The sequence below is a fragment of the Misgurnus anguillicaudatus genome, chromosome 3 (assembly GCF_027580225.2).
Source record: "Misgurnus anguillicaudatus chromosome 3, ASM2758022v2, whole genome shotgun sequence".
Classification (NCBI taxonomy): Eukaryota; Metazoa; Chordata; class Actinopteri; order Cypriniformes; family Cobitidae; genus Misgurnus; species Misgurnus anguillicaudatus.
This window is the reverse complement of record NC_073339.2, coordinates 30,779,184-30,792,658: the sequence shown is the minus strand read 5'-3', so window position 1 is coordinate 30,792,658 and position 13,475 is coordinate 30,779,184. Positions and strand designations below refer to the sequence as shown.

General features: G+C 38.0%; 1 protein-coding gene across 1 annotated transcript in view; it reads left to right on the top strand.

The window, feature by feature from the left end:
• The window catches only part of lrba (LPS-responsive vesicle trafficking, beach and anchor containing), a 399,709-nt gene that overhangs the window by 148,628 nt on the left and 237,606 nt on the right, over positions 1-13,475 (top strand). The window contains exons 22-24 of the mRNA XM_073864338.1: positions 10,610-11,786; positions 11,916-12,084; positions 13,046-13,199. Coding sequence (XP_073720439.1) covers positions 10,610-11,786; positions 11,916-12,084; positions 13,046-13,199 — 1,500 coding nt within the window. The remainder of the gene's footprint in view (positions 1-10,609; positions 11,787-11,915; positions 12,085-13,045; positions 13,200-13,475) is intronic.

Sequence of the window (13,475 nt, the reverse complement as noted above, 5' to 3'; positions counted from 1 at the left end):
GCTCACATTTACGTTAAGAAACAGGTGGATACTATTTAAATTTGTTATGAGTTTTTGTGCATGTGTCAATAATCTACTTAAAATAAGTATTGTGTTATCTAGGACTAAATCTGATTGTTGCCGGATTATGTGTATATTACTTCAATTATATATAAAGAAGTCGCCTCTCCAACCAGGGCAGTGTAGGTAGACAGATGTTTCTGCAGATGGGCCTGCTGACACCACAGCTTAGCCAAGGTGCCCCTATTCCAGCCCCGCACATAAATGAGACACATCTCCACACAGCTTTCTGTTGGAGGTGATCACCTTTTGAAAGACTCGCTGCCCTTCATGCTTTTTCTAGTCAGCACTGTTCTGTTCTGTTGTTGCTTCTCAGTGGTTGAACAAGACGTTGTAATGGCCCTAAAAAGGGCCTGAGCCCCTGGAGCTGGAGTTTAATTGTAGAACGCTTTATGAAGAGATTGTTGCATTATTTTGGTGATTTAAGCGCTTCTTTATGAATTGCTTTAATTCGTGAACACATGTTGGGTAATAAAATAATGTGTTTTATAGCTGTGTGTATAACATTGATTTTAACACCAAGCGGTTCAGAGCGAAGTGCCTATAGCCTCATTATCAAGTTATTGCAATGCACAGCGTGCCTCGAAAAGATATTTGCGATTTGTAAAATGTTGGCATCAGCAATATGACTGCTCTTCTGCCGGGTCAGTAGTCTAAAAGTAAGCTGTTAAATAGGCTTCATATTGATATTACAATTTTACAATTATTTAAATGAACCTGTCTGTGAATTAGCCAGTAGTCCATAGGAATACATCAGTATTTTCTGTAGTGCACTACTATACAATATATACAGTAACTTAAATACTATATCATATAATATGATCGTATGATTATTCTTACAGACACACTTACGGCGCTTTTCCATTGCATTGTACCCCACGGTTTGGGTCGGGTAAGCTTACTTTGGGGGCTTTTCCACTGGGTGCAGTACGTAGTGCCCGATACTTTTTTTAGTACCACCTCGGTTGGGGTTCCAAGCGAGCCGAGCTGATACCAAAACGTGACGGGAAAACACTGTTGATCACTGATTGGTCTGATAAAATCATCACTATCAGCGTCATCACTATAATGTAAAAAAATTGCTTTACCTTCATGCTAGCTTGCGCTGTTTCAAGTAAACATGTTGTCATCTGTGCTCTGTTATATAAGTTCCCAAACTCCCTTTTAGCGATGAAAAACATCCACAGGTTGACAATCAGGAACACCATAACAGTTTTTTCCAGAATTGCAGTTTGTTGCGGCACATTCACAACGTGCACGTCCACATATATGCCTAAATGCAACTTAAATGAAGCTCAGCTGAGTGCATCAACTGGTGCTTGTACAGAAACTGTCATGTGAGACAGAGGTAGTGATAAACGCGATGTTCAAACATCTGTATGTAGTGTTCAATTTTAATTTTGTGGCGAACTGAGAAATAAATGAATGTATGGGAATGTATAGCATTCCAACAATGCTCTCACTTGTATGATGTCACAGCAGTAGGCAGCGCAAATATAAGACACGCCTGTAATCCCTCCCACTCCGAAGTGATGATAAACTCGAAAAGCTAACCAAGCGAAAGTGAGCTGACCCGACCTAAACCGTGGGGTACTATGCAATGGAAAGGTTAAAGTTTGTAGAAGTAAAAATATTTTTTATGGCCAACTGTTACCATCATCAGGATTTGGTATCCTGCAATAAGTTAACACCGTATTCTTGTTACCTAATAAGGGACGTGTTAAAAATTGGTTGTGTGTATTGATATTTGGGGCCTAATGGGAATGATTCATCCATCAAGCAAGTCAAGCCAATTCTGTGGTGTCATGAAGCTGCTATTGTGCTTGACAACAGCAATACTATAGATTTAGAAGACAATGGGGTCCAGTATTGGAACATTGCTTGTTAAGATAGAGATACACTTGCAGCCAGTCAGTATTGAGTAAACTTATAGACAGGTGCACCATCAGACTCTGAAACATAGATATCATTGACTGTTTAAGCCAAGACACTGAGATTGATAAACCATTCAGGTCTGTGGTGTTAACTTTGCATGCTTAACATACCAAAAAATGTGTATGTGTTTTTTTGCTCATTTTTAGGATTTCTTATGTTAAATTAATTTTACACAGTGTTACGAATGCTAAAATCTAACTTATTAGCTACTTCACTTTTTTAGTAGAGCGTTAAAGGATGCATTATAATGTGCCAAAAAACGACAATGAAGAAGTAGTATATAAACATGCTGATTAAGAAAATGACTTTGCATTGTCACTTCCATATCATCCCTTATATACGTCTATCTTTGTTTTCAGTGTTATGTATGGCTGTTTCTCAGTTTTGATTTTGCATGCATGTGGTCGTAATTGAAGCCATTTCAAAACCTAGTACATGCACACGGAGCTGTGTTCATAAAGCGTCACGTTAGAGTCGTTCTGCTTGTCTGTCTCATATGTTTACCTTTTATTCCACACTCATCCAGATGCCTAAGGGAGTATGGTAGGAAAATACAGTTTCTTTTGGACAGAAGAGAAGAGATTCAGTCTGCTGACCGCATTGATTTTTAAGGGAATGGAATTGCATTTAGCTAATCCAATTAGAGCATTCTCAGGGTCCCTATTTCCCCTTTGTTTTGCGGTTACTTGCTATCTATTGATCTAAATGGGACTCCCCACTGGCCCTACTGCGAGAGTCTGTGGCCGACTGCTCCCTGCTGATCTAAGATCAGTAATTTAAGCCTGTTTCGTTCTGCTGCTGAGCTTGCAGTCTGATTGCTGCAAGTGATGCTGGATCATCAGTCTGGCGCTGAATGAATACTCTTGCCTTTTGTGCGTTGAGGCACAGTTTTTATTATAAAGTTATGCTACTTTCCTTGATGAGTTATTAATATCAACAGGCCATTTAAAAAAAAAATTGTGATAGCTGTCACGTTATAAACCTTTGCTGTGTTCTTACATGTAAAATATGTTTTTCCATACCCCATGTCTAGGAATTCTGACTGGAATTCAATTAGATCAGATTGAAACTGATGTCTAGCCCACCCGGTCATTCACGGGATACATTTAAAAAACGCATTATACAGTAACCCCCTTTTTTCCAGAATAACTTTATCTCCTGAGCACACAGGCTCGCGTGTACGACGGTTATAGTAACTTAACTAATGTTTTTCATATGACGTATTATTTTAATGGTAGCTAGCTTTCAGACAATGAGGTGCTTTTAGTGTACATGATTTTTTTTACCTTTAATGGTGTACTGTATGGTGTACCAACTGATTTTTCAAGATAATACCTTACTGGATAATATAGTATGCGGTCTCATGTGTACCTCTTTAACCTCTTAAACCCTGAGGACCCAGTCCCGGGTACAAAATTTCGTATTTTGACTCAAATAAAATATTCTTTTAATCTTTAATGGTCCATCATGGACCCCAGTAACACATATGAGATACTGTTTGAAAGCTTAGACTCTCTACTTTCTCCAGATATGCATCACTTTGAGAAATCTTTTACTGTAAGAAAGTTATTTACACTTAATTTACAGTATCACCCCCCCCATAATTTTTTATATGATTTAATATTCACATATTTCATATTTTTCAAGTATGACAAACATGGGCAAGTCTTATATCAACTGAAAGCTCTCATTCTCAGGAATAAGGCTACAGCGTTATTTTTGTTCTATTATCAACACATATCCAACAATAGTTGAATGAATAATAAGGTAAAAAATCGTCTTTTGTAAACATATGGGAAAATTGAGTGTGGACTGCCTCAGATAGCACATATAGCCACAAATGATACACCATCTTTTCTCTTAGGTCCTACTCTAAAAAATGAGTCCATTCACAGCATTTTCTTAGGTTGTGTGCATGAATAATCCCTTGTTATTTATTATATGTCCAAAACAAAAAATTAATATTTATATGAAAAATGTATTTTCGGACACTTCAGTAAAATGAAAATAACTTTTGAATGCGACATGCTAAAGAGATCATTCTTTTTTTGGGTGTTTACTGTCTGCTGCTGGTAACAACCAGAACTGTCTGCACTCTGCTAGAGCACACAGAACCAGAGTTATACACTATCAGAGACAGTATTTACAACATATAAAAAGAAAATTTGGTGTTTCCTCATATGAAAAACAACATAAATAACACTATTTGTCACAAACAGCAGCTTTTTATGTAACTTCAAAGGGTTTTCTTTAAAATGATATAAAGCAATTGCATTTATTCCACTGTATGTGGTTATGGTAGCACTTCAAATGTTTTTTGGCAGAAATTTAACTCCATAAGCCAGGGGTCTCAAACTCAAACTGGCTTGGGGCCATTTCTGAGAATGACATTTCATCAGAGGGCCGCAGAGCTATTTTAACGTTCAAAAAAGTACAATATTTCTTTAAAATATTTTTTAATGTATAATAATACTTGAAAATATATAAACAGTGTTTTTTATTTTTTAATATACATTATTTTATAAAAGTAAGTAAATATTTTCTTAACCTTATTAGGCTTTGAATTATTAACTAAGGCCTATTAAAACTAACAAATTTAATTCCTATACATTTATAAACTATTATAAAAAATGTACCAACAGTAAGTGTTTCTGTTTTTATTTATTTTTGACTGTTTTCAGTCATAGTATTGACTTTGTTATGTTCCTTTTTGTTATTCCACCGTTTTAATGAATTTGCTATTATATTTAGAAAAATATTAATAAGTGAAAGTGATCCTAAAACATTTGGATGGGTAGTCAATGTTACATAAGCTAGTTGGACAGTAAAAATAAATAATACTGCTCTATGTATAAGCAAGCAAGATAATAATGTATTATACTTCATATTTCATTATATATAGAAGTGTACATACTTGTATCCTCTGTCATTTCTCCTCATCTTTCCTCTTTTACTAACCTGGGCACTTTGATGGGTCATTTTCTCATCCGTAGTTTAATATTAAACTGTTGCACTACATCTCCCACTGCGGTGTCTCCATTAGAAGCTGTGACTTGATGTGAACTACGGTAATAACCCCACAGCAGCTCTTCTCTGAGTAACAGAGTATCCACCCGGAAGTAACAAATCTTCTCTGGACAAACACTACAAAGTCGCGATCAGATGAACTGATCGCATTGTGACAACGATATGATTGACGCGAGAGGAATTAAACTCCGATCACGCATTCCGTTACCCTCGCCATCACGGAGCACGCGCTCGTGGCTGCGTAGCAACGGGTGACGCGATCCCACGCTGCGCAACCTCCGCTCCCAAGTAAGCACTTTGAAAAGTAAACATACTTTAAGAAACGCCTCGACTCGTTTTAACTCGCGTTGTTAGACGCGACATGTGACCGAACCCTTAAACGTTTAAATAAAAAACGAATTTAAATAAAAATCTTTCTGCGGGCCAGATTACGTTATATTGTTGAAAGGTGACGCGGGCCGCAGAGAGGGGGAGGGCGGGCCGCAAATGGCCCGCGGGCCGGGAGTTTGAGACCACTGCCATAAGCGTATTATTCCTCCCATCAGTTGGAGTAAAATTACTTTTGCATAGATTATGATAGAGAAAAAAATATTTTTTCCTCTGTAAGCTGGCAATTGCTGGAATCAAACAAAACTGTCTGCAGGGAGCTGAGGCACTCAGGGCCAGAGTTATACACTTTTAAATAAAAACTTTAGAAAAAAAACATCAAAAAGCGCCTATTTATTTTTGTGTTTATTAGAGGACTGACATCACATACAACCATGTTTAGCACTTTCAACAGTGTTTTATGTAATTTCAAAGGGTTTCCTGTAAAATGATACCAAACATTTGTATGTAAACCTCTGCATGTGGGTATGGGAAGCTTTTGAAATTGGGTAGGCCAAATCCAGGCGAAAATCCCCAAAATAGCTTCAGGGTTGAAGAAGTTAAACCCTTAGTGGCTTACGTGAGTTCTTTCTTCATTTTTTACAAATTCTCAAATGCCTGCAGGCCTTGCAGATATTACTGGGCATTTATTTCATCCAAATCTGCAAGGCAATGTTTTAAGGGAATTTGCTGTAAAACTGTAGCTTTCCTAAATAATTTCCAACTGCTTATCATTTACAGTTGTTAAACTGCAGTCAAGAAACTCTTCTGAATAAATAGCTACAAACCTGACGTAAGAGGCGGCACACCATTTATTTTCGCACATTTTCTCTTCCTGCGGCCGAAATTTTGGTGCATTGCTAGAAACCATGTTTGATTTTCAGTTTGTTTGTCACGCGTAACAAAAACAACTGCCGTGTTTAGTTTTGCTTCACCTGCACCAATACATGGGAAAAGATTGTTGTTGTTGAGAGAGCTATTATAAAAACTACTTTTGTGCCACTGAAAGATGTATCTAAATTAGTGGTGACTATTACTGCAATGACATTTAGTCTTGGTGCACCCGCTTTATAAATCTTTTTCTTTATTTTATGTCCAACTTACAGAAGTGTTTTTCTTAAAAGTGTTGTTTCCAAAGGAGTATTTCTAAATGAACATGCTCAAGCATAGTCATTAACCTTTTCTTTGGCCCTTATGGTATTATTTGACTGTTGACTCTGTACAAAGCCCTGTGAAATTCATTTTTATTTCTCATTCACACATTTGTTGAACACAAACAAATAATTTTATATTAAAATGCTGTCATGTTATCTTATAGGGGTCAAAATGGCACAGAATGCAAAAGCACGTTTATATCAGCATGACTATAATGTCGAATCTCATTGGTTCTTGCTTTTCTCGTGTAGAAACACCCGATAGACAATTAGACAAGACACATGAAAAACCATGAGAATTGACGTGATAAACATGCCACCATATTTAAACTTACCGCGCTGATCTGTGTAATGTGATTTTTTTCTTTTAAATATTCAACATATTGATTGCTAAATAGGCTCAAAATACGAATAATTTTCTAACAAATTTATCATTTTAGAAGACTTATATTAACCCATAGTTGTCATTTGGATTACTTTAATAATAAATATATGTGCTTTATTGGAACTTTGCCATGTTGAGCCCCATATAGACGATTTCATCGGACACACGTTTGTTGTCACGGTTATGCGTCTGGACGGAACCTAACTTCCGGTCTCTGTTTGTTTAACTCTTTCACCGCCAGCATTTTTCATGATTTTCACAAAAGTTTAATGCCTTCCAGAAAATGCTCCTTTTTAAATACATAAACATATAATATATAAAATAAAAGAACAGACCCTCTGCTTTCAAACAAAAAAATCCGTTTTATCCTACCTTCATGTGTTCTGTTTTTATCACCTCTCAAATATGTGTAGGTTTCATCAAAAACAGCAAATTTTGAGCAAAAAGCTGAGATAGTTCCATTTTTGTGAAGGACTTTTGATAGAGATCAGATGCAGAGCGATCTTTAAAACATACACGGACTTACAGCTGTTTGCCCTAGGGCAATACTTCGGGTTTTTATAAGTTGCGAGAAGAGCGCCACCTGGTGGATAATTGCGGTATTGCAGATTGACGAGATATCTCGTCAATGGCGGGGAAAGAGTTAATGGTCTGGCTAGTGGCTAAACTAAACTATGGAACAAATACCTCATTGAAAATAACAAATGTTTTGCCTTCCTAAAGACAAGGGGGAATGGCGATCATGAAACACCGCTATGCGAACCAAGGTTTGGCAGCCAAAGTGTAGTTAAAGCGTAACTAAACCCCTGGTCAGAGCCTGACTCCACCCACTGGCAATATTTGAAAAATGCAAGAAAAGTGGGCAGATCCCAACGGAGATAGAGGGGACGAACTAAGTTCGTACCAAGTGTGTGGTGAGATCGTAACAAGGGCGTGGTGAGCTTGAATCTGCTTATGTCATGAGTTATTTTTTGGACCCAACATCCAATAGGAAAATTCAACTGCAGTAGCCACCGTTCAACCTGAAGAGGGCAGCATTCAGACGTTTTTACACCATATATTGCAGTATTGAAACACTTTATATCCAAATGTCAAAAAAACTTACTAAAATCAATGAACAGCACTAATAAAGCATCATTTTTACAGATCATTAACTTAAAAAAGGTGGTTTAGGGTTTAGTTCCTCTTTAAAGAGCACCTATTGTCCGATTGACGTTTTTAGATTTCCTTTGGTGTGTAGGTTTGTATTAGTACATGTTAATGATATGCAAAAGGTACAAACCACAAAGTAAACAATGATCCAAGTTCACAACGTACAGATTAGCTGGCCAATCAGCGAGACGGAGCTTTTCAAATTCTTCCGTTTCAGGAAGAGAGGGAAATCTGGAGCAACAAAATGTACAGTATGTGGAAAATAATGTCTTTTTTGAACCATAAACTACTTAAACACATTGTATTATACCAAATACACAAAATAACGTTGTTTTTAGCAATGAAATAGGTGCTCTTTAACATTGTATACGTTATTTAGTACACATTTTACAAAGTATGTGTAGTTTCTGATATGCTATAGCTATGATTTGAACTAATAAGGTTAGCTACATATTTATTTAGCTTGTTTTTAGAAATAAACTACTCTAAAAGGACTCTTTTGTTATTGATTCTTTGCAGAAGTTTACTCGAAATTACGTTTGTTCCACAAAAGCCATTTTTGTTTGTGTTGTTACTGCTGAAACTGTCTATAAAAGGAAACACTTGGCATTTTAATAAACAAATACATTTTGGAATGGCATGAGGATAAGTCATTTATTTTCATTTTTTGATGAACTATGCCTTTAATAGCAATATTTTAAATGGCAAAATGTACACACACCCAGGCAAGCTATTCTTAACAAGAGGAGAGGCATGAGAGAGCTAGCAGTGTTTTTCAGAGCAAACCGTCTTGTATTACCAGTCAGGCCACATGGAAGATTAATGACCGTGCTTGTAGCAGGCTCATTTAGAACAATAACGCCTAATTAATTACTTATAATAAGGGTTTCATGCCTAAATGCAAATGTCGACATTGGTGTGGAAGTTGCAAGTTGTTTTTCATTGCCCCAGTGGTGTGTTTGACTTTCTGTCTGTTGTGTTGCTGTGATAAATCGAGGTGTGTTCAGAGTTTGCTGGATCTGAATTTTCTGTACACTGTCTGCTGCTACCGTAATTGCAGTCATGAACACGCATGCATGAGCTTCTCTGTTCTCACTTCTTAAGATGGAGATAAAGAATTATTTCTTAGTCATAGTCATGTTAGGCATGAATATTATGCCAATTTTGAAGGTTTTATCTTTTTAGTTGACAGCAGTGCGATATGAATCCTAAAATTCTTGAAAGTATAGCACTTTGCTTGATTAGGGAATAGATTTTGATTAAAGGAGATGCTAAACTATCAAACCGTGTTGATGTGGGATGTGGAATTTCACCAATGTGGTAATGAAAATATGGTTGAAATGCAATTTTAATACATTTGGTGATATTGTATCAATATACAGTACTGTGCAAAAGTCTTAGACCACCATGGTACCATTAGATTAGTTGTTTTTGCAATTGCATAGTGATCATATATAATTATTTCTCAGTCTCTTTATTAGAATACAACCAGAAAATACAGAAAATGTGTTTGTAGTATTAAAAACAGTATAATGCTGCGTTCACACCAGGCACGGTAGAGGCGTCAAGCACGAGTGATTTCAATGTTAAGTCAATGTGAAGACGCGCGTCTGAAGGTCTCGCGGCGCGAATGAGGTGTTTAGCGTGGTGCGGTATGCCGCCTAGCCGCAGCAAAACGCGCGAGGTGAAAATTTTGAACTTTGGCCGAAAAACGCACCGTGTTAACCAATCAGGAGCTTGCTCTAGTAGTCATGTGATTATAGGAAGCAAGCGGAGTTGCAGAAGCCCCTCCCATGACGCAAATTTTCGTGTGAATGTCTCGATGACTAGAATTTCACGCACAGCTTTCACACGTGAATGAAGGGAGTAAACTCAAAATGTTCAACCGGCAAACTAGACACGGTAGACGCGACTTTGACGCCTCAAACGTAAAAGTATAAGCTGAAGTGTCAAGTATTTAGGGTAAACTCCCCTTCCACTTGAGTAGGAGCAGGCAACTGCAGGATCTACTAAACCTAAATAAAATTAAATCCTAATTTCTAATTCTAATCGAATGACTTCAGGACTTCAGTCTCCTCAAAAAAAAGCTCAAGATGTGTTTCGTAAGAGAGGTCACACTAAATACTGACTGATGCCTGAAGAAGACATGTAGTTCTGAAAATTGTTTTTAATTGTGTGCACATATTTCCTGTATTTTCTGTTTGTATCTTAAAAAAGAGTAAAAAATAAATATGGATGGACATTAAAACTTTGCTAAAACAACAAAGCTGGTGATGGTGGCCTTTTGACTTTTGCACAGTACTGTGTATGGGGTGAACTTGTTATTCCTATAAACATGACACATTTTCTATCAGGATTGAATGCTTGAGCTTTGTGTAAAAACTGATGGAAGGGAATGAGATGCTTTATGTGTTTTAATCTTTCAAATCTTAAAGTCCTAAAGGGTCTTTTTTGTTTGTCCTGATGTAAGAATTTACTTTGTGTAGCTCTGCATAATTCATATTCCTCTAACCTCTCTCTACTTCTCTAGGTCACCTTTGAGCAATACAAAGAAAATATGGCGGTTATGTTCCGAGATTACCAGAGGATGGGTTCTGAAGGATCTGAATTCAGAATCAGAACGATCTCTGGGGCCAGCCAGGATTCTGAGCTTCATGTCTCAGCTAATGGTGAGCTGCATGCAGAAGAGACCGCTCCATCTACTGTAATTGAGCTACACGTAGAGGAGCAGGTTGCCGATCGGCCTGCAGACGGTGAGGAGAGGCGGGACCAGGTTGTGATGTCCAATATACTGGCCCGTAAGGAGGAAGAGGGAGAAGCAGATAAAACCGCAACCTCATCAGAGACACAGGAAAGGGTTGAAGGTGAACATGACACAACAAAAGAATTGGAAGAGGATAGTGGAATGAGAAAAATGGAAGAGGCTGACTTTGACGGAGAGAATGTGGAAAAAGACAGAGTTGAGAATGACTTGGCCAAAACTGAAAATGATGGGAAGGATTTAGGTATAGTGGAAGAGAAAACTGATGATGTCACTAAAGTAGAACCTGAAGATGTGAAGATGTCAGATGATGGCAAAATGAATGATGCTGAAACTGAAGTCAGTGCTCAGACAGAAGATAAGGAGAAGGGATCTTTCAGCTCTTCCACTGAAGATTCTTCTTCTAAAGCTGAGGTGGTTGAAACAACTGAAGCTTCTGAAGTTTCGGCCAACCAGGAGAGCAATGTTACTGAGTCTTCAGACATAAGCCAAGATCATGTTGGTGAGAAGGATAATGATGGTGCTGAAAAGGTAGATGAAAGAAAGGAACCAGAAACCAAACAAGAGGAGAAGTCAGAAAAAGACTCAAGAGATGAGAAGGACCCATCCAAAACAGAGGAAACCAAGGATGAACCAAGCCCCATGGTAGAGGTGGATTTAAACCAAAGCACCTCCACTGAGGAGACAAAACATCACACAGAGACTACACAGGGTCAAGGTGCAGAGTCACAAACCACATTAAGCCAGCCTGTTGAGTCACCTGAAGGTGTAGTAGAGAACCCTGTGCCCGAGGTTAATCCTGAAGCAGGACCTAACCAAGACTCTCTAGAGGCGGGAGCGACCGAAAGCTCTACAGCTAAAACCAAAGAGATTAAGATTGCCAGGCTGGATGTATCCAGCGTGGCCACGGACACAGAGAGACTAGAGCTGAAGGAGACCACGGCAGCAGTATGTTGAAGCTTAAATTTTACCTTAAACTTTACTCGCATTGATAATAAATTTATTGTTTATATAAAATGCTCCTACCTGTTAGAACACAAGAAAGATTTTATAATTACAAATGTTTCTTGTGCAGTAAATGCGAGCCAAAGCCAAGCAGGTCCCTCAGGTTCCTTAGGCCAGGGCAACGAAGGCTCATCTTCAACCCGGTTTCGTATCCCAGAGTTCAAATGGTCCCATATGCACCAGCGTCTTCTGACTGACCTTCTCTTCTCCATCGAGACAGATTTACAGATGTGGAGAAGGTAAAAGAAGCCAAATATCAAAATCATGTGCAAAATAACTTTTAAAGCAACACCAAAGAGTTTTTTTACCTTAAATTAACGTTTCCAAAAAGTTTCAGTCATTCATCCACTCGAAACAGGGTGAACGGCACTTTCACATTCGCTTTGAAGCCCTCTCTCGGCCAAAACCGCACTAAAGAAGTTTCCACCCGTCGGGTCGCCGTCCTGTAGTTTGAGTGAAAACTACAAAGACTTGCTTTACGGCAGACCTACAATCCAATCAGATCCAGCTTTGCTGCAGTAGGCTAAATTATTTAAGACAGTGGTAATGGACAATTCCACTTCCAACCTGTGGGGGAGCAAAGAGCAAAAACTCTTTAGTGTTGCTTTAAGGACATTCAAACTTGAATGAGTGAGTCATTTTGGAAATGGACTGCCTTGTTACTTTAAAAGACATGCATGCCACCATTTGCATACAAGGAAGGAAGTACTGGACAAAGAGTAGAATATGTTATATGTGTTTATTTCAAAATTAATTTACTTTATTTGTTTACATTTTTTACCAAATAGACAGTTTTGGCCCAAAATCACACTATTGATCAAGTCAGTGTTCTAATTGTACAGATGACTCTGAATCCTCACCACCCAAACTGACTGCAGTTCCATTTGGCACCACTAGTGGTGCAATATTGGCACATTTCACCTTCAACATTTTATTAATAGATATTTATTTTAATAATGTTATGTAGCCCTTCTACTTCTCCATATACAGTTGTCTGTGATGTTGTAGCATTTAAATAATGTAAAAAATGTATAATTTATATCCTGGATGTCCTCATATGGGACTCCAACTTGTCAAAGCTCCAATAAAGCACATCCATTATAAAACCATTCCGAACAACTCCAGTTGGTTGAATTAGTCCTTTTAAGTTATTTTATTACAGGGATTAAAATGATCATATTATCTGACCTCTCCCCACAGCCATTCAACGAAGACTGTAATGGACTTTGTGAACAGCAGTGAAAATGTGGTGTTTGTGCACAACACCATACATCTTGTCTCCCAGGTGGTGGACAACCTGGTCATGGCCTGTGGAGGAATTCTTCCACTGCTCTCTGCAGCCACCTCCTCTACGGTCAGTGTGTGTGTGTCTTCATACTGTCATTAATAGACAACTAGACTTATTTAGAAATAGACTTGGAAGTACAATGATAAGCAAAAGTTTAATGTTTACTTTGGGGTTGTGCACACCAAAACTTTTAAATGCGGCTGAAAACACCTGGAGGACACCGACTGCCAGCTGTTTTTTTCAGCTGAATGCCAGCTATCTTCAGCCGAGTGCTTTAGTAGCTGTGATACTTGAGCTGTAAGCCGGTTGGTTGTTGTGGTACTTGTCCCGCCTCTCCTCCAC